The sequence below is a fragment of the Balaenoptera physalus genome (genome assembly GCF_965194825.1).
Source record: "Balaenoptera physalus genome assembly, chromosome: 13".
In the NCBI taxonomy this organism is placed as follows: domain Eukaryota; kingdom Metazoa; phylum Chordata; class Mammalia; order Artiodactyla; family Balaenopteridae; genus Balaenoptera; species Balaenoptera physalus.
The window spans coordinates 95782028-95806417 of NC_138892.1; the positions used below are offsets into that span (position 1 = coordinate 95782028).

The following is a 24390-nucleotide window of genomic DNA, read 5'->3' on the forward strand; positions in this document are numbered from 1 at the left end:
AACGTTTTTGTGATGTTAGCAAGTAGGAAAATATATGTTTTTTCCCTGCTTTTCTTTGTTCTTCTCAGGGAGGTACTGGTAAGAAGTGAGCATAAGTAATCCATAAACTATACAGTTCATTCTCTATGATTGACTTGACTGTAAACTTTCCTGTATTTTTACATAGTGCTTGACTCAACTTTCTCAGAGCAGTATTCCTGAATATACCACTTTTCTTTTTTTTTATTTAATTAATTTATTTATTTATTTATTTATTTTTGGCTGTGTTGGGTCTTCGTTTCTGTGTGAGGGCTTTCTCTAGTTGTGGCAAGCAGGGGCCACTCTTCATCGCGGTGCGCGGGCCCCTCACTATCGCGGCCTCTCTTGTTGCGGAGCACAGGCTCCAGACACGCAGGCTCAGTAGTTGTGGCTCACGGGCCCAGTTGCTCTGCGGTATGTGGGATCTTCCCAGAGCAGGGCTCGAACCCGTGTCCCCTGCATTGGCAGGCAGATTCTCAACCACTGCGCCACCAGGGAAGCTCACCACTTTTCTTAATAGATATCTACCCCACGTATTTTTCTTTTTGTACTTATCTTTCTTTTTCTTTCTGTTTCTCTCTGTCTCCTGATCTTGGTTGGAACTAGGCTCTCTGTTTGCTTGTCCTCACTGAAGCTCAGGCCAGCTCTTATACATTTAGGTGGCACTGAAGGGTTAAAACCCACTTCTCTTATCTCCATCCTCATTATTTACAAGGTGTGATTTACTTGGAAAAAATAAATATTCTAAGAAAAAACTTTTTGAAATTCTTAAGAAGTAAAAGGCCCTTGATTATATACTATCAGGAGGTTGGGCGATGGTAGAGTCAAAATTCTGCTTCATAGAGTATGTCAGTGCATGTGACTCAAAAAGACAGTTTGGCAATTTTTCCACCTTAGCTGAAAGTTTTAAAGCTTCTTTTCTCCTCGGGGATAAGCTATTTTAACGACTTGTTGGACTGGCCAATACAATTAATTCTTAAATAATGTAGTTTTGTAAAAATGACCTTGATTTTAAAAAGTTATCATGTTCAGATTCTGATTTGTCAATCTGTGATTATAGTTGCCTAGATAATGAGAGCTTATAATTTTTACTCAGTGCTTCTTATTGATTCCCACTAAGCCACCTCTCTTCTATGGAAATTATACACTAAAATAGCGAGAAAGGAATTCTCCTGTACTGTGGTTGAAAGTTTTTTAAGCATAAAGTAATATGAACTGTAGCCCATTGTTTTATTTAGGGAGAGAACTACTCGGCAGCTGCTTTTATGTTACATTTTTTTCTTTTTAATAATCAAGTCCTTACTTTCGAAGCAACACTTTGTTTTCAGAGAAAGAGAAAATAACAATTTTCTGAATGTTAGCTGTTTCAAATCTTGCTCTCTTATGCATAAACAGCAATACAGGCAAACGAGAATTAAGGTTAAATGCTGAGACCTGCATATTATTATAGTTGTCATTGTACTCATTGAAGAGTTAGATGAAACCTAATTTTTTAAAATTAAGACTCTGTTGGGATCAGTTTTAGGTTGACAGCAAAACTGAGGAGAAGGTACAGAGATTTCCCATATGCCTACACAGCCTAGCCTCCTCCGCTATCACCAGCCCCCCAGAGTGGTACATCTGGTACAACTGATGAACCTACCGTGATATATCATAATCATCCAAAGTTCATTGAAACCTAAGGTTAAGTTCCTGATCCGGAAGTAGAATATCAGTTTTCGCAGCAGCATATCAACTCAAGAATGCTAAAATGATGTGTAAAGGATTTTCGTCTTTGGTGACTGAATTCTTCCATCTTTTTGGGTTTGTATATTGTGGTCCATGGGATAAAAGCTATTAGGAAAAACAGTGAAACACAATCAGTGGTACTATAACCAAGTAAAATTTGTTCCTGGCTCTAATTGATTCAGAGAGAGAGACTATTTGACTGTGATTTACGCTCTTAATTTGGAAAGAAAAAAATTTCAACTTGAGATAAGATGTGGTAGATGAGTTGCCACTTGCACAGATTTGGGGACAGTACCTTCCAACCTTGGCTGCACATTAGAATTGCCTGGAGAGCTTTTCCAAATCCCGGGGCCCAGATTACACCCTGGACCAATTACATTAGAATCCTGGGGGGCATGGGGGGCGTGGGGAGCGCAGTATTTTTTTTTAAAGTTCATTCTAATGTGCAGCCAAGGTTGAGAACCATTGTTAGAGAAAGTGGTGAACGTCAGGAGAGACTTTATCTTGAGTATCATGGAGACTTTATTTAGGCTTTTCACACTGTTTTAAGGCTTTGGGTGAGATTTTTCAGGCTTAGGAGCATAATTCCTATTTACAGCTGTACTTGAGAATACATATGATTTTCATAAAAAATAAATGTACTATAATTGCTTTTTAGGAGCCTTCTTTCAAAATTTCCTATTAAAATGTTAATAGTAACTTTTTTTTATTCATTGACTTAAATCACTGAAACTACTAGTTTATTTATAAATCCATTTTATGGCACTTATACATTTTTAGGATTTTTAAAAGGTAATTTCTTGTAACACATACATCTTATTTATTGTGTAACATGAGAGAGAAAGAGCTTAGGAATTCCCAAAATGGATCCTTGATTTGGAAAATTAGAAATGGTACCATATTTTTTAGGCAATCAGAGTAATCAGTTAACATCATGCTGTTTATGAATACTATCAAATAGTGTTTTTCTATTTTTGTAAAGTACGTTTCTGTGGGATTGAGAAACTATGTGTTAGGAAATTTGGGGGAACAAAGTCTCGCTATCTCATAATGAGAATATTTAATTACAAAACATAATATTTTTGACCTTCAACCGTGTTTGCCAATCACTTACCTGAAAGACTCAGAAAAGCATTTGAACATCCTGGGGTTGCCATTATCAAAATTGGAGACCATGGCAACCACTGCTATTTCTTTTAGTGTCCTTAGATCAGACCAGAGGAAACAGAACTACCCTCATGTTCTGGGTTGGCCACGGAGAACTGTGTTAGAATACGATGAATCAGGGATTCTGAAATATTGATTATTTCTAAAAGTGCTTTTCTCAGATATGTCCCTGAGTTATACATTGTATTTTAAAAGTTATAATGGTTTTCCCAAGAAAAATTATCCATTTGTTAATATCTCACATTGATTAATGCTCGGCTAATAACCAGAAAAATTATGGTTGTTCACTTTTTAAAATATGTAAATTAAGGTTTATGTTCTGTCATAACAGAATAGAAAATTTTAGGTGAAACCAGATGTTTCTTTTTGGTCACATTGTTTTGGTAGGACCAGATGGATTATACTTCTTCAGATCGTCATCCAAACAGAAAAAGAAAGGTAGCAGATACTGCATTTTGTAGTGTGTCTGTTTTTATTAAGTAACTTCAATGCTGCAAAAGCAAAAATAGAATATATTGGAATAATATCATAGTGATATAATATAAGGCATATTTATATTTTCATATCAGCATTAAGATAAATGTAAATGAAAAGTCATTACTTTTATCAAAGTTTAAAAAAATTCTATGTGTTAACATTCTTAGTCTGTATATGTGCCTTATATTTTTGTACTTGCTCTGCTTTTATGTTCAGCAGAACTTTTCAACTTCTGTTGTTTTAGGAAAATCTAAAAGTTTCTATACTACCTGAAGGAAACAGGTTTATATTTGGGGAAAAAAGTGGTTATTAGGAAAACTAAGGTGTGTGTGTGAGACAGAGAGAGAAAGAGATAGAGACAGAGAGACAGATAGAGAATTTTAGTACTGTAGGAGTCTTGAAGTTTGATCTTATTTAACCCTTGTATTTTACAATAAGGGTGCTGAGATCCAGAGTTTTGCCAAATTCAATCTCCTACATAGTGACAGAGCCAGAGTGAGAATCAAAACTCTTCTGGTTCCCACTTAGAGTTCTTTTTCACCATAGCATGCTGCTTTAGAAAAAATAGGGCAACCGCAAATTTACAAATAATCAAGTTGCTTGATTAGAAAGCAGCAAATACAAAATATTGCCTTCACATATTTTATTTTGGTTTTGCAGCATTTTACAAAAGAAAAACAAAGGTTGCCTTTTGCTTTTTAAATAGTTGGTGCAGAAACTTTCTACCTAACTTTCTTATTTTTTCTAACAGCTTATATCTACATTTCTGAGTATCACATTTGTGTGTTCTGTAGATGTGTGAAAATTGTTAAAGTTTAATGGCAGTGAGTATGATTGACTCTCCTTTAACACTCTCCATGGTGTGGATGTGGTGAAACATGTTCCTTGCAGTGTTCATTATTTTAATAATGTAGTCTAACTCATATAATACAGCATCTGTGACAGTATTTGCAGTTCCATTTTGTTCTCAGTGCATTAAAAGATGAAATTTACAAGCCAGTTTTTATCTTTTTGCCAAAGAAGAGGTCCCTGATTAATAAAATCTTTACACAAAATAACTTTTTCTTACAACATTAATAATCTTGTTAACCTTTGGGATTCTGAACATTTATGTTGGGTCAAATTGTTCTTGCATATAATGTAAGCTTTCTCATGACTTTTTCATTTAATGTGAATGATGAGTATTTTCAGATACACCACACAGTGGTGACTTACACTACTGTACTACTGTACTTATATATGAGATAGACTAGTTTTAGAGATGGCCACGAGACACTGATATATGAACATCAGCCTATTCATGGGTAAATAATGGCTTTTTAAACTTCTTTTCCAGAACAAAGGAAGAATTATGCACGGGATAGTGTCAGCAGCGTGTCAGATATATCCCAATACCATGTTGAAGTAAGATACTTTGATGTTTGCTAACTTTAGAATGAAGCTTGAGGGACATAAAAATTGGTAGTAAAATCAGAGTTATGTTTTATTTCATTTCTATGATGTTGTAAATTGTGTTGACCTTTTTTCTTTCAGATTTTTATAAAGCAGATGTTAAATATAAAAGTATCTTGTTAATCTGTTTTCATAGAGAATAAATTAAAATGATAACTACTCATTTATCATTGTCAGCCTTATTTTGGTTAAAAACAGGACCAAGCCTTCTATTTTGTATTATGGAATCTTCTTGAAATAAGCCTTGACAGTTTCAGTGGATGGTTTAGTTTTACTTTTAGTTTTGTCTAAAGTCATTACTAGTTCTGTTTAAGCAATGGTTTCTTTTTTTAGTTTTTCCTCTATTGCTGTCTTTTCAGATATTTGCTCTTAATTGGAATCTACTTGGGTGGACATTTGCTTATTATAATGGAAAATATTTAATCAGGGAGTAATTTTTAAACTGCTCTTATTTCCAAGTTTCTACCTCCTCAAGCATGCTTAATTACATTTAAACAGTTTTGTTTCAGTAGAGTGAAAAGTTTTGACAGTTGTTACAGACTAGAATTGCTGTTGCTGCTGTCAATTACCAACGTCTGTAGTTTTCAAGCTGCCTTGTAGATTGCCTTCTATTGTTCAGCATTTAAATAACCAAAATGGAATAAAATGGATTAAATAAAGCGAATGTTATTTAATCTGTTTAGAGTTTGTTTTTGTCACGTTTATGTAGCTCCACAAGGCTCAGTATTAAACAGATTTAGATATTTTATGATTCAAGGCATCATTTCCTCTATTCAGCAAAAACCTATTTGACCTTATTATCCCTATAAGGTAACCATGAAGTTCTAGAGTACTTTGTATTTGTCTCTCCCCTCTCTACTAGCTGACTTCAGTTAGTTTAACTTTGCTATTTTTTTGGAAAGTGTTTACTAAGAGACTGTGTGTATTCTGTTTTTTCTTTTTGCCAATCGTAAGCACTTGACTACCTTTGTTCTGGATCGGAAAGATGCTATGATAACTGTTGACGATGGAATAAGGAAGCTGAAATTGCTTGATGCCAAGGGCAAAATATGGACTCAAGATATGATTCTTCAAGTGGACGAGAGGGCTGTGAGCCTGATTGATTTAGAATCAAAGGCAAGTTGGAAATATTTATACTATTTTATTTTCAAGAAAGTCCACAAATATTTATGTTTACAATTAGGTCAGGTTGTTTGAAAATGGGTAAAAATTTAGTAACATAAAATATTCTTGTCAGTTATTTTGAAGAAAAAATGTCATACTTTATGCATGCGAAATCATGTTTTTAAACTAGAGATAGAGGGATACAGTGTTTTTTTAACCATGTATGATGAGATGGAAGAAGTGAGGAAAAAATGCATAGTGCTAAAATAAGGCCCCTGGGGACTTCCCTGGTGGTGCAGTGGTTAAGAATCCACCTGCCAATGCAGGGGACACGGGTTCGATCCCTGGCCCGGGAAGATCCCGCAGGCTGCAGAGCAACTAAGCCCCGTGCGCCACAACTACTGAGCCTGCGCTCTAGGGCCCGCATGCCACAACTACTGAAGCCCGTGCGTATAGAGCCCGTGCTCCGCAACAACAGAGGCCACCGCAATGAGAAGCCCGTACACCGCAACGAAGAGTAGCCCCCGCTCACCGCAACTAGAGAAAGCCCGTGCGCAGCAGTGAGGACCCAATGCAGCCAAAAATAAATAAATTAAAATAAATAAATTAAAAACAAAGAAACAATTGCGCTGATACCAAAAAAATAAAAAAATAGTATAAATAAAATAAAATAAGGCCCCTGTAGGGCACTATTCTTTATGACACATATTAATTGCATGCTAGGCCAAACCATATCCCCGTGATATGGTTTGAAATGCAGTGAGTGAATTGGGATAAAAAGGTTTGTGTGTATGTACATTAACTTCCACCAGGCCAACACTGGGCACCTTTCTTTTACACAGCTACTCGGGTAAGAGGCTGGAACTCTTAAAAAAGGCCTTTTCTGAGCTCCATCATCTAATAGGTGTTTGAGTTGCTAAGATAAAGACAACAACTCTTTGTTGTCTGATAGGAGTCAGGGTAAAATTGGCCCTTTCTTCCATTCATTCATTGAATTCTGTGAGCGAATAGCAACTGAGAGCTTCTCTAATCCTTATAGTTTCAAGTAATTGTAGAGGAGGGGTATTATTTAATTTACTTTTGCAAAGAAAGAAAAGTTATTTTCTCTCTAGTATGGCTCAGAAATTTCATTCTAATTTAATGGAACCTGCATTTTTTTGTTTCACCTTTTCTGGGTCCCAGGGAGTCAGGACTTAGAATAAATTTATGGTGTGATGTCTATGTGCTGTCTGTAATAAAAGTTATTGTTATTTTTTATGTTCTAGTTATCAGGGATATTGTATTTTGTTTACTTAAAAAAAACCCACAATTTCTCCCGTCAATTCCATCATGACCCACTCGCTATTTGTGTAAGGCCATTAGTGTTAGGATAAGCACCTTAAATATATCTCATTAAATAATATTCACTTTCACAAGACCAAATATCTTAATCATTTTGAAGAATGTATTTTTTAGTAAGATTCTTCTGACCATGCTGTTTGACATTTTTGGCTGGAAAACCTTACATAGTGAATTTTTTCATCTGAGAGATTCACTGAAATAAAAAGTGTGCAAATGATGTGTTATTCTCAGCCTAACATTTGTGATCACTGAAGGTAGAAACTAAGAGTATGACTGTACAGTGTTCAAGTAAAACAAACAAACAAACAAACAAAAAAACCTGAAACTACATAGCCACAGGGAAAAGAATACCAGGTAATATGGTGAATAATTTTGGAAAGAGGCCTCAGTTTACCTATTCTGCTCTTAAAGGCATCATCTCTACCCCATAATCTTAGGAAATCAGTAATGCTAATTTCAGTATTTCTTCTGTTTATTAAGAACACAACACATTCCTTTGTTAAATATTTCCATTTTTGTTGCTCTTTCTCCCGTCCGCCAGGCTTGTATCTTTGCTGCCTACTTGTACCTACTCATCCTCCAAATTTACCGTGTTTACTAGCATCCATTGTCAATGTGATTTGGATACTTTAAAAATTATTGGTACGATGCCTAGAGCTCTTTGTGGGATAGATTTTATATAGCTAATGAAAAATAAGGCAAGTTATATTTTTACTTTGTAGAATGAACTGGAGAATTTTCCTTTGAACACAATCCAGCACTGCCAAGCTGTGATGCACTTGTGTAACTATGATTCAATTCTTGCCCTTGTGTGCAAAGAGTCAACTCAGAACAAGCCTGATCTTCATCTTTTCCAGTGTGATGAGATTAAGGTAAAAGAATGGTGACTTTTCTTTCCCTTTAAGCACGTGTTCCAGCAGCTTTTGATTATCTACTTCAATCACATGGCTAGTAGGTACTAGATTTTTAGTTTCTTAGGATTTTGTAAGGAAAACAAATGCCTCAGTATCTTCCGTAGGGTTTCCAGGCTCAGTAAAAGAGGAGATAGAATAGTATTAAAAAAAAGAAATCAGATACATTCTGTTTATTAAAAAAAAGGTGTGGATAATACATTAAATTCTTCACTGAGGGACTTGGACTTATAATTAAAGATTGATTCTTCAAAAGTCGTTCTTCATGGACAATAAATAATCATGCCATCCTATTTTATTCTGCACTAATCACATAGCATGGATTATTGCAATGAAACACTTGGACATTTTCCATGATATCGATTTAAGGTTCACTGTTTAATTATGTGACTTGAATAATTGCTCAAGATATGTAATCCCCTAGTGATAATGTGAAAAGAGTTGAGCATAGTTACCAGTAATAATATGCCATACGCTCAAGATTTGTATTTCAAAGTACACTGTAATTTTCAAATGATTATAATTTGTGACGCTTTATTGGACATTAGAATTTATCTTCAAACTTGAATCTTTATTTCATGAGTTGATTTCTCTAAAAGGGAAATCATTTTTGGTTGAGTTGATTGGTGCTTCGCCAAAGCAGTGTTTTATCACTGTGACTGCATATTATAACATATACAGGCAGTTTTTATCTTATAAAGAAATGCCGGGAGATTAGCATAAAGTGTCACTTGATCTTTTCTGTAATTCTTTGACATTAAAATATGATATGTAAATTAAGATTGACTATGAATTGTGTATTTTATAATTTTCTTTTTATTTCAATTTATGTCATAAATGACTTTCTAAAAATCTTACTTGAAAAGAATTGTGGCAGTAGATAATTTGTATACATAATGTTCATCAAACTTTTATATAGTGCCTTTTGAAAGTCATAAAATGTATTAAGAATTTTGCAAGGTTAGATTTATTAAATCAGTAAGGATTAAGATGAATATTTTGCTCTGAAAATGTAGTGAAATTTAATTCAAACATTTTAAAAACAGATCTGTGCTAAAAGACATTTTAAATCTGGTGTTTGCTTCAGTGCTCTAAAATCCCTCCCTGGAAACTAAGAGTTATTGGGCTGAGTGAAGTTTCTGGATTTCAGTTTTGAGGATGAAAGGTTTGCTTTATTTGATAGGGCATGATGATATTGATGGGTCCAAAACAGATTTACTGAATGCTGTTTTGTCCTCATTAAAACTCAAGGACCACTATACAGCTATATGCATTTACGCATTGGTGCACATATGAGATGGATTTTTTTCCTTGCCCATGAAAAATATAAATGCAATGAAATATGTGGTTTCTTTTATATGGGCCATCTTGCAACATCAGTTTTGTGTTTTAAAGTTTCTTTATCATGGGACTTTACACAATACTCCTGCTCACCTCTGTAGTAAATTTTTTCTTAGAAATATGATAGCCAACCCCACACCCTGCCCATAGCAAATTCAGGACTCCTAGGCATCTTCAGTTTTATTTTCCCACATAATAGAAAGCCTTTGAAATGACGTTTGTAATGTCTACCTGAAACTAGAATGTTCTGAAGGAAGTGAAGCTGAACTAGGATGCATTAGCGCTCTCATTTAATAGCCGTGTGACCTAGGCCAAGTCATCATATAAGTATTCCTCAGGTTTATTAATTATAAAACAAGAAGAACAGATTATATGATCTTTAAGTGTCCTTTCAGTTCTAAAATTTTATGATTACCTGCGCTTATGGTAAAAGAGTATAATACATATGTATGTATGTATGCATATATGTATTTGAGAAAAACATACGTAATTACAGAGAACAAGCAGGCACAACATAGAAGATAAATACATCCCAGCAAGAACCTAATATACAGTAATAATCACGGGCTAAATAAACTTCAGAACCAAACAAAATAAATTTCTTAGCTGCTAATCTCTTATTGGTTCCCAGGAAAACCAAATTAAATGTTCAGGGGTTATTGTTGGAAAAGGATCGGAAAAGTCAAACCATTTGGAGCAAGTTAATTTTTATTAACCTGCAGTGACAAAATAAAGGGTTTATCACAAAGGTCACAACCCAGTGTTGGGGTCCACCCTGTGACAATGTGGGTTTGTCTTAAACTGGGAGTAGCGCTGCTGGAACTGAGTGGTTTCCGCCGGTTAGTGGGGGCCCAGTGGATGGGGAGGATGGGGGAGAGGAGGGGTGCTGCTTCACGTGCTTGTACTTCTGATTCCTTCAGTTCTTCCCAGGCAGAGGTGTTAACCCATTACATTTGCAGCATGTGTTTATACTTTCAGCATAAGCAAATCCTTTTTCTCTTTGCCTTTATGCAAGTATAGCTTTTTTTTGTTAAAAAAAGAAAAAACTAAAGGAATCTGGATTAAATAATCTTAAAAAATTCTTTCAGTTTTCCAATCCTGTCATTACAAAATTCACTTAAAAAACTGGAAGGGTTATGTTTTGAAAGCAGATTTAAAAAAAAAAAAAAAAAACACGCTTCTTTGCATCAAGACATTTATTGTTTCGGACAGGGAACGTAATCCCTTTTTCTGTTTTAACCTACATATCAAGACAAAAAAAAAAAATCCATAAGCCCCCAGGTAACTTGTCTTTCATTGCAGGCAAACCTAATTAGTGAAGATATTGAAAGTGCAATCAGCGACAGTAAAGGAGGGAAACAGAAGAGGCGGCCTGATGTCCTGAGGTAAAAACATTAAAAGAAATTAAGGGCTAGAATTGGTGTGTCTTTAAGTCTTTTTTTTTTCCTCTAAAAATTAAAAAAATATATATTTTCATTGAAGGTATATTATTATATTTTGCAGGTTGCAACCTGTAATCTCAACTCATTTGCTCTCCTAAGTTTGTCGGTGTATGTGTGTGTGCCTTTTCTCTCCATGATTCTGGTCTTTCTCTGATACGGCTCCTCCTACTTGTGTTGTCACAGAGATTTATGAACCAATGTGTGGCATTTTAAGGGAAGGTAGCCAAAGGGACTATAAATAGATGTTAGGTCTCGAGTTGGTTAACGGCCTTTGCAAATCATAGGGGACCCAGAAAAAATGTTAAACCTGGTTTTCAGCTGATTTGAAAATGTTCTATATTTTTATATTTCATATACATTTATAAATATACATAACATGGCATGGTTAGGAAATCCTTGTTTTTCTACCCCTTGACATAGTTCTTCTTGAAGTTGAAGAACTAATACCATAAAATTGAGAGAAGTGATGTATTGTAGAAATAGAGATGGTGGAAATTCAGTTTGTTTTCGTCTGTTTTTAGGATGATTTCCAAAGCAGACCCTGGTATACCGCCTCCACCCAGAGCTCCCGCCCCTGTGCCTCCTGGAACTGTGACCCAGGTGGATGTTAGAAGTCGGGTGGCAGCCTGGTCCGCACTGGCAGCTGACCAAGGGGACTGTGAGTATTCCCAGGGATTGGTACTTATTTATCGTTTACTTTGAGTTGTGACCTAGTTCTCGCTTTCAAAATCTGATGCTGGTTTCTGAGCTGAAACTTGAGGTTAGTTTTGTAAAAATAAATCTTTCGCAAAGGAAAGTTAAGCCTTGGGCACTGTAAGATTATTGTCTCTGAGAGTCCAGACCAGTCTTTTAATAAATATGGTGTTAGGAGTAGACTCTTTCTAAAGCAGTCAAAGAGAGGAAGTTTGACTCAACTCAAAGAATGGTAATATTATATATAGCAAAGAGGAGACGATCAATATTTTTTTAAGATAATACTTCAAGTTCTTTGCATTATTATTATCTTACCACTGTCCTCTTTTGGACAAACTGTTTGTGGTTACAAGGACAGGATGTCAGGACAGGGGTAGGGCGACGGAAAAGGGCTAAAATGCATTCACCATCGGGTAAACTTGCCCAGTGGGCCCTATGTCTGTACCGTCATTTTACCATGACATCCTTCTTTAAAAACAAATAATCATGGCAAAGAACATAGTGTAACCTTTTATATGACAGAGTGTTTTACTAAGTCTGAAATTTTTATGGCTGGAAAATGCCTTAAAATATGTTTGGTCCAATCTCTTCATTTTAAGGGTGAATAAATTGTGATCCAGTGAGTCTGAATTTGATGGAGACCATAGCCTAATTCTTTTGCCTCCTAGTTCAATGTGACTTCTTAAATCACTTATCCTTTATCTAATAAAGCATTATTCATGAGAATCTAACAATGTAGTTAACCTACAGAACTTGATTACCAAAGTGAGTGATACTGGACTGTACTTTGAGTCCGGTGAGCCAAAATTTGGGCTCTGGAGCAAGACGGAGATCTACCTGTGCGACCCTGTGAAGTTATGCCTTACTTGAAGAATGGGGATAATAATTCCTATGTTGCTGTGAGTCTGAAAGCAAATAATGTCTATAATAGTACCTGGAACAGTATAGTAGACATTCATTTTTGCCAGATTGAGTTCATTTTATTTTATCAATTGCTTTCCATTTTATTTAGATTCCCATGTTCTTAAAGTTATTTTCACTTTACATATAAACCCAGCTACCGAACAGATGAAAGAAAGAAATCTTTGAAGCATCCGCTTTTCAAAAATAAAGTAACAGAATTATTATTTACTGTAATTTTATAGCAGTTTCTGTCTTTAGGAATTATATACATTTCTATCAATCTACTTTGTATTTACAATTTTATGTTTAAAAACTAAACGGGAGTTTATAGTGTTTTCTACTTCTTGTGTACTTACAATATTTTTGCTATTGTTACTATTTTGTAGAGGGGATGTAGGTTTTATTTTGAGAGAAGTCAAAATGGTTTTTCTTGAAGTTGAGGAAGCACAAGACATCTTAAGTTTTCAGACATTCTGGATAAACCTGTAAAAACATCTGTAAAACCTAATATAATTTACAACAACAAAAATTTATTCCCATGAGTTTCTGAGCCCTCATTAGATTTTGTCTGAAATACTCTGTGCAGTCTCATCTATTTAAATTACAGTTAGGTAAGGTTTTCAGAACTTCTAGTTTACTACTAGGTCAAACAGAACACACCACTTACCACATGAGGTCCTGTCAGGCTCCAGGCCAGCGTGTAGTTGGAAAGCCCTCCAAGAGGAGTATCCCTCTGGTCCCTCTGAAGGCTCCAGCTGACTCAGGCTGGACAACTCCTTCTTTGGATCCTTAATGTAGCTCTACCCCTGACTCCAGAATAGACCTCTGTAGAATAGTGGCAGTGGGATGCGAGTAGTGCCGCAGATTATGAAAAATTCGAGAAATACTGCATCTCTCTCACTGTGCCCTCCGAATGATATTTTGGGACCTATTGGAGTTCCTAATAGCTGTAGTTCAGCTTCAACTCACTGCTCTCTGGAGTGCACTATAGCCAAGACAGCAGCTAACCATGTGTAAAACAGCCAGCTAACTGGCAAGATTTCATATGTTGAAATTTCACTGATTAAGTTTCGTAAGACTGAGTGATTTCTTCCCTTTTTTTGGCAAGTATTCCATTTAAGGGTAAAGTTAGGCATAGAGGAGGCATAGCAGTTTTCAGTATTTTTTGCAGTTCTCTGTATTGAACATCATGAGTCATGATGCTCCATCATGAGTTGTATCTCCATTAGTGATGATACAGTTTTTCTGTTTCATCCATCCATTTTTCTTTCATTTCATCTACTGAGAAATCTTTGAATGAGTATCTGTGTTTAGTGGAAGTGTTAACTGACCTGTACCAGGACGGAGTTCATGATAATGATCATGATTAACGTCATGGTCTAGCCAACTGAGCTAACGTAACACCTCAAGACTTTGGTTCTTTAATTTGCAAATTCTTGTAGGTATTTCTACTTATAAAGCTTATGGCTTAACATGATAATGAGCCCAACATTGTGGGTTTTAAGCTTAATTAGACTACAATTTTAGAAGCACTTTACTATCAGAACCCCCAAAGCTTTACTGTTGTCATGATGTTGGATGGTATGAAAATTAGGAGCTTTAGAACTTAGAACTTAGTCGGCCCCTTTTAAGAAGTAGGTGAGTAGTGTGGGTTTATATTTTTTTCTTGTGTAGGAATTAAAGGGTACTAAGTTAGGGTTGGTTCCACTGGCAGCTGACTTTGGAAAGAGAGAGAATAGAGGGGAAATTACAGTGTAAATCCATCCCATACAAATGGAAAGCCAGTACTGCAGCTCTGCCAAGTGTGGTAGCAAGGATGCAAGTCAGAGATGATGGGCACAGCTTTGATTTTTGTACCCAGTGGAGGTGTTTCCTTTTGCAAATGATGCTCTTTTCTAGCCAATTTGCATGTTTGATTATCTATATTGGTATCACTTAAGCAACAGGTTGAAAGATATATGATTCTCTTTTCTTTAGTTGAGAAACAAAGGCATTATCATCAGCAGGAAGAAACACCTGAGATGATGGCAGCTCGCATTGACAGAGATGTGGTAAGTGAAATAGTCATCTTTATATCATTGGCTTTTTTTTTTTAAGAGGAAAAATTATTAACAGGGAAAATTAAGTTGATTTAAATAAAGGTGTTTTGTGGAAACTATATTTTCTCTTTCCAGTGGTGGTTATGCCCTTTGAATTATTTTTTTAAACTATTTTTGCCTTTATGCCAATATTTAATTAGTAGACTAAGGCTGTGATAGAACTAGAATATCAACTGGTTTGCAAAGGAATTTAAGCTGAATTATCAAGATTTGAGGGGTTTTTCTTTTCTCATAGTTTGTAACCCATGATTGAAATATCTTCTAAATTTGTCTTCCTGGCATTTATTCTAAAATATTTTATAATGCCTGAAAGATAAAAGTTATGTGGCATTTCTTAAGGGTAGATAAGTACATTTTAATGCTTTATAAAGGATGCGGCTATATTTATTTTTATTTCTCCATAGTAATTTCCTTGCAGAATGACAATGTCCTGTGACATAATCATAAAATATGACATCAGCATAATTACTTTTTATACTCTACTTATGTTCTCAGCTTATTTGGAAACAAATATTTAGAGGAATTTGAAGTTTGGAATTTAATTTTTACATCACAGTATTACTTGTTAATACTTAAAACTTTATTTAATACTTAAAAGCTTATTTAATCTCAGTTTTTACTCTTTAGTTAAAAGAATGTCAAGTTTCACACATAAAAGAGAAAGTCTAGTAAGACTATAGTATGTATAATATAATATGTATAATATAATATACAATATAGTATAATCAAAGTTGATCTCATGATCTCTGAAAGCATAGTGCATCATTAATTCTGTTTTACCCAGAAGAAATGCTTATTAATGCCTATTATTGCAGATTATCTATGTGTTTATTAGGTTATCATAACACTCTATAGCCCTTTAATTCCATGAAATAGCATTGTCAGTGCTTTACTGGAAAATTTATTAGAAAAACAGAAATGATCAGTGCTGTTCTAACAAACTGTTTCTTGGAAATTTTTCCCCTAACTTTATGTGGGCGAGCACAGTGAAAAAATCAGAGTAATTGAAAATAAGTAATAATCTGAATAGATATTGTGAATGCTTTCTTTATGGTATTGAAAATAGAACAAAATTAAGCTAAAAAAATGTAAATGTTAGACTTTAGCCACAGGTATATTTAGTTCAAAACTTTTTCTTAGAATTAGTGATAAACTTGAAATTTGCATGCGGGAGGTGTTCCTTTTTCTTTTCTTTCTTTCTTTTTTTTTTAACTTTCTGATTTTCCTTCACAGTGTACAGCTAAGGCAAAAATAGTTTTCCCTTGTTTTATATTTTATTCTGTAATTTCTAATTCCAGCAAATCTTAAACCACATTTTGGATGACATTGAATTTTTTATCACAAAACTCCAAAAAGCAGCTGAAGCATTTTCTGAGCTTTCTAAAAGGAAGAAAGCTAAGAAAGGTAAAAAGAAAGGACCAGGAGGTAAGTTGGATTTTCTTAACCTTCTAAAGACCATTCAGAATGCCAGTGCTAGGCAGAGTTTCTGCCCTTCTGAGCTGTTCAGTAAGACTCCATTGACCAGGGACCAAGGTCCCTTTTCTGGTTTTGAGATAGCGCCAGTGATGTAGGCAGAGATTAAGATGAGCCTGGGGAAGAGTCCATTTGGTCCCAAGTTGGCCACAGTAAAGAAAGACTCTAGGACACTTTACCTAAATTACAGAGACTCTGAGATTCAGTAGTGACCATCTGTCTATAGTTTTCATTAGTCATTATAAAAGTAATGTCTGTTAAAGAAAGTCATAGCACCATTCTTCCCATATTTGAATTTATTTAATTGTAAATATAGAACCTCATTATTTTGTTAAATAAAAGGATTGACTTTTCTCATTAAAATAGTTTAAAATGTCAGTGGATTTTAATTTCTTATCACAAAACACGAAACAGTACATTCGGGTCACCTACAAGCAGTTTTTAAGTATGCTGTGGTTCAGCTATTTAAAATGACCTCAAAATGTATAAAATTATAATTACGGAACAAAATGGTATAGATTGAAATACATAAGGGAATAGTAAATAAATATTCCTTTTATTTCACATGACTTCCAAATCTTTCTCTAGCTCTGTCTATATCATAAGCATATGACCTGTAGACTTGTTTTCTAGATGGATGTATGTGGATATACCTCACCTCCATATGTTCTGAAATCAAGTGTTACTGCTTTCTGATGTCTCAGACCACTTACTCCTCTTGTACTGTTTACGAAGGGTATACTATCTTCTTGGTCATCCAGATTCAAAGCCATAGATTTTTTGTATGAGTCCATTCTCTAGCTTATAACCAACATTGATTTTATTTTTTTGGTCCCTTGTACCCAGTTTTTTCCCTTTTCATTTTCATAACTAGCACTGCTTCAAGCTGCCTCCTTTTTTACCCAGCTTTCTAAGCAACCCTCAAGGCTTTAGTCTTCCATTCTGTGAGGACAGTCTTCTTAAAGCTCGAAGGCGGTCACTTCATTCTTCTGCTGGAAAGCATGTTAATCCCATGTTCTATTGATATAAGTCAAACTCGGGCGGTTGAGGTCTGGCAGTCAAGGTCATTCACAATCTAACCTTGATCTGCTTTTCCATTCTCATGTTTCTTTGCTTTTATGTTTGTTGTTTCATGTACATGCAATTTCCTTTTTCCTTGTTTTTGCTAATGCTGTTTTTATCCAACCATGATGTTTTTCTTACCAAATTGCCCTGGAACAAACTTCTCAAATCCCATCTTAAAAGCTGCTTTCCCCACGAAACATCTTTAAGAATACATTTCCCCATCTGTAGTCTCTTTTTAAGCTCTCAGTTGACATATCTCTGTTACTTATCTGAGTCATGTCTTCTATAGATTTTAAGGCCTTTAAGAGTAGAGCCTGTAACTTATACATTTTTATAGTCTTCACGGTGATAAGCACAATGATTGGTGCATAGAAGGGCTACAATATAAATCTATGGAATTGATGAGTAATCTGGTAGTGTCTAAGGGTAGAGGAATCCATTTCAAACGTTGGATCACCTTAATTTGTTACAGTCAGACTATGAGATGTGGGAGGGTAACTAGGTAGCATGATATCTGATGTGATCATCAAATTTTACAAACATAAATGTGTTTTTTAATTTTTTTCATTGAATAAGTTTTCTTGGAACTTTGCTCTCATCTACCCCTCCTCCCATTTATTTCTTTAGAGGGCGTTTTAACACTGAGGGCAAAACCTCCACCTCCTGACTCATTTGTTGACTGTTTCCAAAAGTTTAAACATGGATTTAACCTTCTGGTAAGTGAAATTTATTTATATACAATTAAGAGAAACAAACGGAAGAGATCAAAGTCTAGCCAGGATGTACCTGATCAAATTAAGAGATTAAATTGTTGTTATAGATTTTTTTTGTATATGTGTTTTGATTTGCCTTTAATTAGAAGAGCAGATTGCAAAAATCTGTATATCTAAGAGATTTAATCAGAAAAGAATGACTCCAGTCTTTTAAAATGAAATTCTCCTAATCTAACTCACGCATGCTAATTAAGATACAAAAAAGGGAAACTAGTAGTAAAAACCTCTTCCTTTGAGTCTATGTTGAACCTTTTTGAATGTCTGCCTTTGGCTCGATTACATCATAGTAATAGGTTTGCCTGATTTTTTAATGTTACAGGCCAAATTGAAGTCTCACATCCAGAATCCTAGTGCTGCAGATTTGGTTCATTTTTTATTTACTCCATTAAATATGGTAAGATTTTGTTAATTTAAGAAAGTAATTATTCTTAGCATCTTTTCAACCCCACGTGTCTGTCTAGATTATCTAGACAGTTTTTCTTCATTGCCTTGCATGGGTACTATTTCTTTTGCCATCTACTGTGAACACTGAGGATGTGAAATTTGAGAGTTTAAAAGAACCTTAGAAATCATCTAGTCCAGACACCTTATTTTATAGCTGAGGAAACTGATGTCTCTGATAGAGCTAGGGAAATGAAAAGAAATAAAGATTTATTGGACACTAGTATTTCAGTATATACTAGTATGTAATATAAATGGCTTGAACAATATAGAAAATTTTCTCCTTCTCACAAAATAAGCTAGGTGTGAGGAGTCCAATGCTGGATGGATGTCTTTGCTCCATGAAGTTACTCAGAGATCCAGATTTCTTTCAGTGAGGTGTTCCTCCATCTCCTGAGCTATCTCTGATTCAATCACTTGTTCATTCATTCATTTGTTCAACAGATATTAACTGAGAGGCTGCTATGTGCTTGGCCTTATTAGTAACTCATCAGGAACAAAGCACATAAATTCTTATCGGGACTTGTGTTGTAGTGTGGAGGGGCAGTCAATAACCTAAATAATATATAAATAATTCACCCAAAATAAATGCTATGTGGAAAAATACAGCAGGGAAGGAGAACAGGGAGTGCCGTGTGTGTGTGTGTGTGTGTGTGTGTGTGTGTTGTGGAGTATCACACTTTTTGAATAGGGTTGGTTAAGGGAACGACTTACTGAGAAGGTATCATTTGAGTAAATGAAGTGAGGAATGAGTCATGTGGGTTTCTGAAGGAAGAGAATTCCAGACAGAGAACAGCTAATGTAGATGCACTGAGATGGTAACATACAAGTCATGTTCTTGGAAGAAATAGGTACAGTGACTTGAATAGAACGAGGGGGGAGATCTCAACTAGAGGGAGATGAAGTCAGCAAACAGGAGGACATATCTTATTGGTCTTTATAGGTCATTGTGAAACCTTTGACACTTTGGGAGGGGTTTCAGCAGAAAAGGATTGCTCTGGCTGCAATGTTTAGAAATTTGAGGGAAGAAGGGACTGAGCTGGCTATGGAAATAATCCAGATGGGAGATTATGTTGTTTGGACCAGGTAACATTGGAGGTGGTGAGATTTCATTCTGGTTATTTTTTTTTTAATTTTTTATTTTATTTATTTACTTTCTTAATTTTTTTCTTTTTTTTGGCTGCGTTGGGTCTTCGTTGCTGTGTGCGCACTTTCTCTAGTTGCGGCGAGCGGGGGCTACTCTTTGTTGCGGCGCATGGGCTTCTCATTGCGGTGGCTTCTCTTGTTGCGGAGCACAGGCCCTAGAGCATGTGGGCTTCAGTAGTTGCGGCACACGGGCTCGGTAGTTGTGGCTCACGGTCTCTAGAGAGCAGGCTCAGTAGTTGTGGCTCATGGGCTTAGTTGCTCCGCGGCATGTGGGATCTTCCCGGACAAGGGATTGAACCCGTGTCCCCTGCATTGGCAGGTGGATTCTTAACCACTGTGCCACCAGGGAAGTCCCTCATTCTGGTTATTAAACAGAAGCAACACAATTTGCTGGTAGGTTGGAAGTGTTGTATGAGAGTCCAGGATATCTCCAAAGTTTTGTCTTAAGACTGGAAGGATGGACTAATTATTAACTGAGATGGGGAAGACTGGGGGTAAGACAGGTTTGGGCCAGAAGGTAAGGAATTCACTTCAGACAATGTCAAAAGTGACTTATATCCAGATGGAGAAATTTGCATTGGTAGTTGAATGTATGAATTTGGAGTTCAGTGGAGAAATCAGGCCTAGAGTTATAAATCCTCTGCATGCAAAGCCAAGAAATTGGATGATGTCACCAAGGGAGTGATGATAAATAAAGAAGAACAAGGGCTGATGGAGCCTTAGGTAATTTCAGTGATTGGAGAGTGAGAAGAACCAGCAAAGAAGAGTGAGAAGAACCAGCAAAGAAGAGTGAGAAGAAGCAGGAAGTCAGGAGAAGAAAAACAGGAATATCATGGTAGGTATTCTGTAAGCCAAACGAAGAAACTGTTTCCAAGAGGAGGAATTGAGATACTCTGTCAGGCATTTCTATGGTGGAAGCTGACTTACCTCCATGTCCTGTAACAATAGTACAAAGGCAAAGAATTGTCTTTAAGGAGGTGACTCCAAACTTAGACAATTTCTGCTATTATCCAATTGGCGGGAACTTCCTCATATGGCCATCCCTAACGCCAAAGGCATGTAGTCTCCACCAGAGTGGCTATGTGTCCATCTAAAATGTAGGGGCTTCTCTTTCTAGAAGCGAGAAGAAGAGAATGGATACTAGGGGGACAATTATCAGTCTTTGGGAGGCCCATATGTGCCAGGTCTAGTGATGTGTACATAATACAGATTTTCTCCCGGAAAACTCCCTTCTTGCACATGTGTTTTTTTACATAAGGTATAATTTTTGAAGATAACAAAGTGGTGCATTGGGAACAATTCCTTTCGTGAAGGAGCTGGATGTTTCCATGAGTTTGTCCAGCAAAAGGTTATACCACTTGTCTCATAGGCCGGGATCCAAGATACACATTTTCATTTTCTAGATTTTCAGTACCCAGGTATGCTCTTTTCTTATACGTTTAATGAAATAGGTACAGTAATATACTTCCCTTCCCATTTTCTATTTCTTATATTTGTAAACAGTCTAATAGTGGTTTTTCCAAGCTAACATATACCACCATCTTGTCCACAGGACAGCTGGGAGAATTAGCTGAAATAACATTTGAGTGCAAAAAGAAAAGTGCTGGGATTTGGGAAAAGCACGGCAACAGAAAGCAGATGGAACAAGTGTTGACCTTACACACAGACAGATTCCAAAAGAGACTGGGCTACAAATCACCCTTTTCTACAGTTCCACAAGACCACAAATTTGATAGGTCTTTCCTCCTTTTGTGGAGAGGGCAAGTGAGAGAGGAATGGAAAGAAGGCAGAATCTCTTTCTTTTAAATACTTCTCGGAGGACAGAGTTTCCTATTTGATGGGCCAAGACAGGGATGTGTAGACTGGTTTTGAATGGTTCATCCTGTCAAAAGAGCAAACAATTGCTTTGTAGAATAATAATAGCAGTAATGATAATTGTTAGTAGTGTGATTATTTCCATGATTTTTGTTAAAGGGTAAGAATGGTAACTGTGAAGCAGATAAATTTCACTAATTTGATTTAGAGCATATGAAGACCATGGTCATTGAGTTCTTTAATCTTTATAAAAAATGGAGCAAATTCAAGCATTTCTCATAGATTTTGCTTGATTATCAGAAAAAAATGAGACAAAGGATCCAAGTAACAAAAAGGGATAAATCTCATCCTTCTTTCCCCAAGGGTAACTAGACAAGACCTGAAGTAGAATATGAAATGAATATTGCTTACAAACATAGGAAAGTACGTAACCTTATCAGCATGAATGTCAGAACTGGGTGATAAGCAATTGGAAGGTGAAAGTCCGAGCCTACATCAATAATTTATGAATGCTTCCGTATGCTGTTGCTATAAATAGAGTATCCGATTTCTACTTGTTTAGTTATTGTTGAAGAATTGTTGCTTTTTAAGCTCTTTTAAAAATTAGATCAAGGCCATCCATATGCAAAGAAAGTGATGCTAGCTCATTAACAAAATTTTTATTCTTTATTCTTCAACACATTTGATACTTAGTTTGAGTGTTAGGAAGTATTGTTTATAAAGCAGTTTTTGCCACCTCTTCTCATTCCTTTCACAAGTCTTTCACAGATCATAAGCAGATATCTAGACATTACACAGAGTAGAACTATAAAATAGTGGGACTGGTTTCCCTAACACACAAAAATTAGTCTTTGTGATCAGGCTATGTATCTGAAAACATTGCTTTATTTTATATTTTCTTTTCTCAAAAATGACTCCTTATTAATGGTCTCCCAAACATAGTACTTCTGTTGCTTCTTTTAATGTTCTGTCTGCGGAGTCCCAGACATTTCACTTGGACAAGAGAGATGGAAAGGAACATTAATTCAGGGCCTGCTACCAGTCAGACAAAATTTAGTGGCTTTAAACCTTGTTGAGTCCCTGCCTGTATCCTCAGCATCTCCACGCAAGCGTACCCACAGCACACACGCAGGCATATGTGCCTACTTACATTCTTCAGAGGGAACTATGGCCCATAGCTTTTTATTTACTTTCCTTTGTTCCATTCCCTATTCCCACTGTTAAACCAAAGATCTTTAATATTTCTTTACTTCCTTACTATCCCTGTCAGTTATTCCTGCCTATTTATTAGAGCTTATAGGGCTTGGACATTAAAAAAAAAAAAAAAAATCACTATGCCAGGCTTTCAGGGTAGGTTTTGTTCTCGAATAAGGGTCTACCCACCTCCTTTATCCTTCATCTTTTCTTTCACTTATTCTCATTCATTCCCCTAACCCTGTGTCTTCTGCAGTTCAAAGTCAGATAAGTTTTGGTCCAAGTTCTCAAGGGAGGAGAACTGAAAAATAAGGCCCAAGTTACAATGGCATGTGTAGCTGACACGCATGCTTGAGGAGCCCAGGGTGCCTCAGAGTTACACTGTGGGGTTAAGAAGGGCTTCTCAGAAGAGGTGGTACCCGAGGAGAGCTCTATTTAAAATGATGAGGAAGGGCCTTCTGGGGGCTGGGAAGCAGCATGTGCGAAGGCACAGAGGCATAAAACAGCATCACAGGCTCAGCACACCTGGATGGCTGGAGAGGAATTGACTCTTGGTCTGGAGCCATTCAAAAAAAAATCCCTTTATTCTTGTGCCGTATCTCTGGGAAGGTGAGATTTTTATAAAAGGGCTCTGGTTTCTGCTCTAGGAGATTAACATTCCTTAACCAGGGGAAATAGCCCCTGAGTAATAAAATTGGAGCAGCTTTCAGACATCTACTTACCATCATTTTGCTTATCAGAGAGTTGCACCTGTTTATTTGTTTTTGCTAATCATTAAGTTATCTCTTTTAAATCAGGGCGATTTCCTAGAATTAAATTCTGGGAAGAAATACCATAGATTCAGAGGACCAGTTCTCATCTATCCCTCACCTTTCTCTCTGGATCCCTTTATTTTTGTATGTCTTTATAGGCACAGCCATAGACTTAACTCGAGCCTTGTTTCTCCCTAAAGTGCTCGTTTCTGGAACCGTATTTTTCAAGTTTGATATAATAGATTTTCCAGTAGAAATACATATATATTTTTTTAAGGCAGCAATCGTTAAACCACCTGACTTAGAATTCTCTGGATAGCCATTAGTACTTTCCAGGGAAAGTACAGCCATATGAAGCCAATAGATAGATCCTGTGAAAGTTGTTAAACTATTAACTTTTCATTTTAGATTATTAGGCACCATTGGGCTAGAAAGATTGATCTGGATGAAGATTTAATTTGAGTATATAAAAACTGCTTGTTTTTATCATGGGTTTTTTTATCTACACATTTTGAAAATGTACAGATAATCATCATCTTCTTGCTAAAAAATGATTTGTTGCCATTTTAGGTTGTGCAGGCAACAGGAGGTCCTGAACTAGCCAGTTCAGTACTCAGCCCCCTACTGACTAAGGACACAATCGATTTCTTGAGTTACACTGTCAATGTCGATGAGAGGCAGCTGTGGGTGTCATTGGGAGACTCGTGGATGAAAGCCAGGTAAACATATATATGAGTCTAGCATTGAATACCTATAATACTTTAAATATTGTTCTTTGTTTAGTACATGAATCTAGTGAGAGATTTATTTAACCTTCTATGTATGAAGGAGTAGGTGTTGTAGATGAAAAAGGCTAAACCCTTAAAAAGCTGGAGGTCTAGTGGAGAACATAGAAGTGTGCAGTGTAAGATACGATGAGTACCAGGGGTGACTCATAAATAAACTGCTGTCACTTGGCAAGATGGAGCCGTCAGGAAGAGGGTTTAGAGAGGAGGGTGGTTAGCTTTCAAAGAAGAGCTGGCATTTAAAATCAACAGATAATAACACTAGTAGGT

At 36.1% G+C, this 24390-nt stretch overlaps 1 protein-coding gene and 1 long non-coding RNA gene across 14 annotated transcripts in view; one reads left to right on the top strand and one right to left on the bottom strand.

The window, feature by feature from the left end:
* The window catches only part of EPS8 (EGFR pathway substrate 8, signaling adaptor), a 211352-nt gene that overhangs the window by 141622 nt on the left and 45340 nt on the right, over positions 1 to 24390 (top strand). For 8 of the 13 annotated variants that reach the window (XM_082421930.1, XM_082421937.1, XM_082421941.1 and 5 more), the window contains 11 exons: positions 3301 to 3351; positions 4727 to 4794; positions 5797 to 5958; positions 8010 to 8159; positions 10842 to 10924; positions 11503 to 11639; positions 14555 to 14628; positions 15975 to 16101; positions 17842 to 17930; positions 18307 to 18381; positions 23906 to 24054. In XM_082421930.1, the coding sequence (XP_082278056.1) occupies positions 3301 to 3351; positions 4727 to 4794; positions 5797 to 5958; positions 8010 to 8159; positions 10842 to 10924; positions 11503 to 11639; positions 14555 to 14628; positions 15975 to 16101; positions 17842 to 17930; positions 18307 to 18381; positions 23906 to 24054 (1165 nt within the window). The remainder of the gene's footprint in view (positions 1 to 3300; positions 3352 to 4726; positions 4795 to 5796; positions 5959 to 8009; positions 8160 to 10841; positions 10925 to 11502; positions 11640 to 14554; positions 14629 to 15974; positions 16102 to 17841; positions 17931 to 18306; positions 18382 to 23905; positions 24055 to 24390) is intronic. The other 5 variants (XM_082421942.1, XM_082421932.1, XM_082421933.1 and 2 more) reach the window with 2 other exon arrangements.
* On the bottom strand, positions 211 to 14548 carry LOC309641696. Its single transcript, XR_014252744.1, has 2 exons — positions 13245 to 14548; positions 211 to 1851 (listed from the first exon to the last, which is right to left on the bottom strand). It is a non-coding gene; the product is annotated as an uncharacterized lncRNA (long non-coding RNA).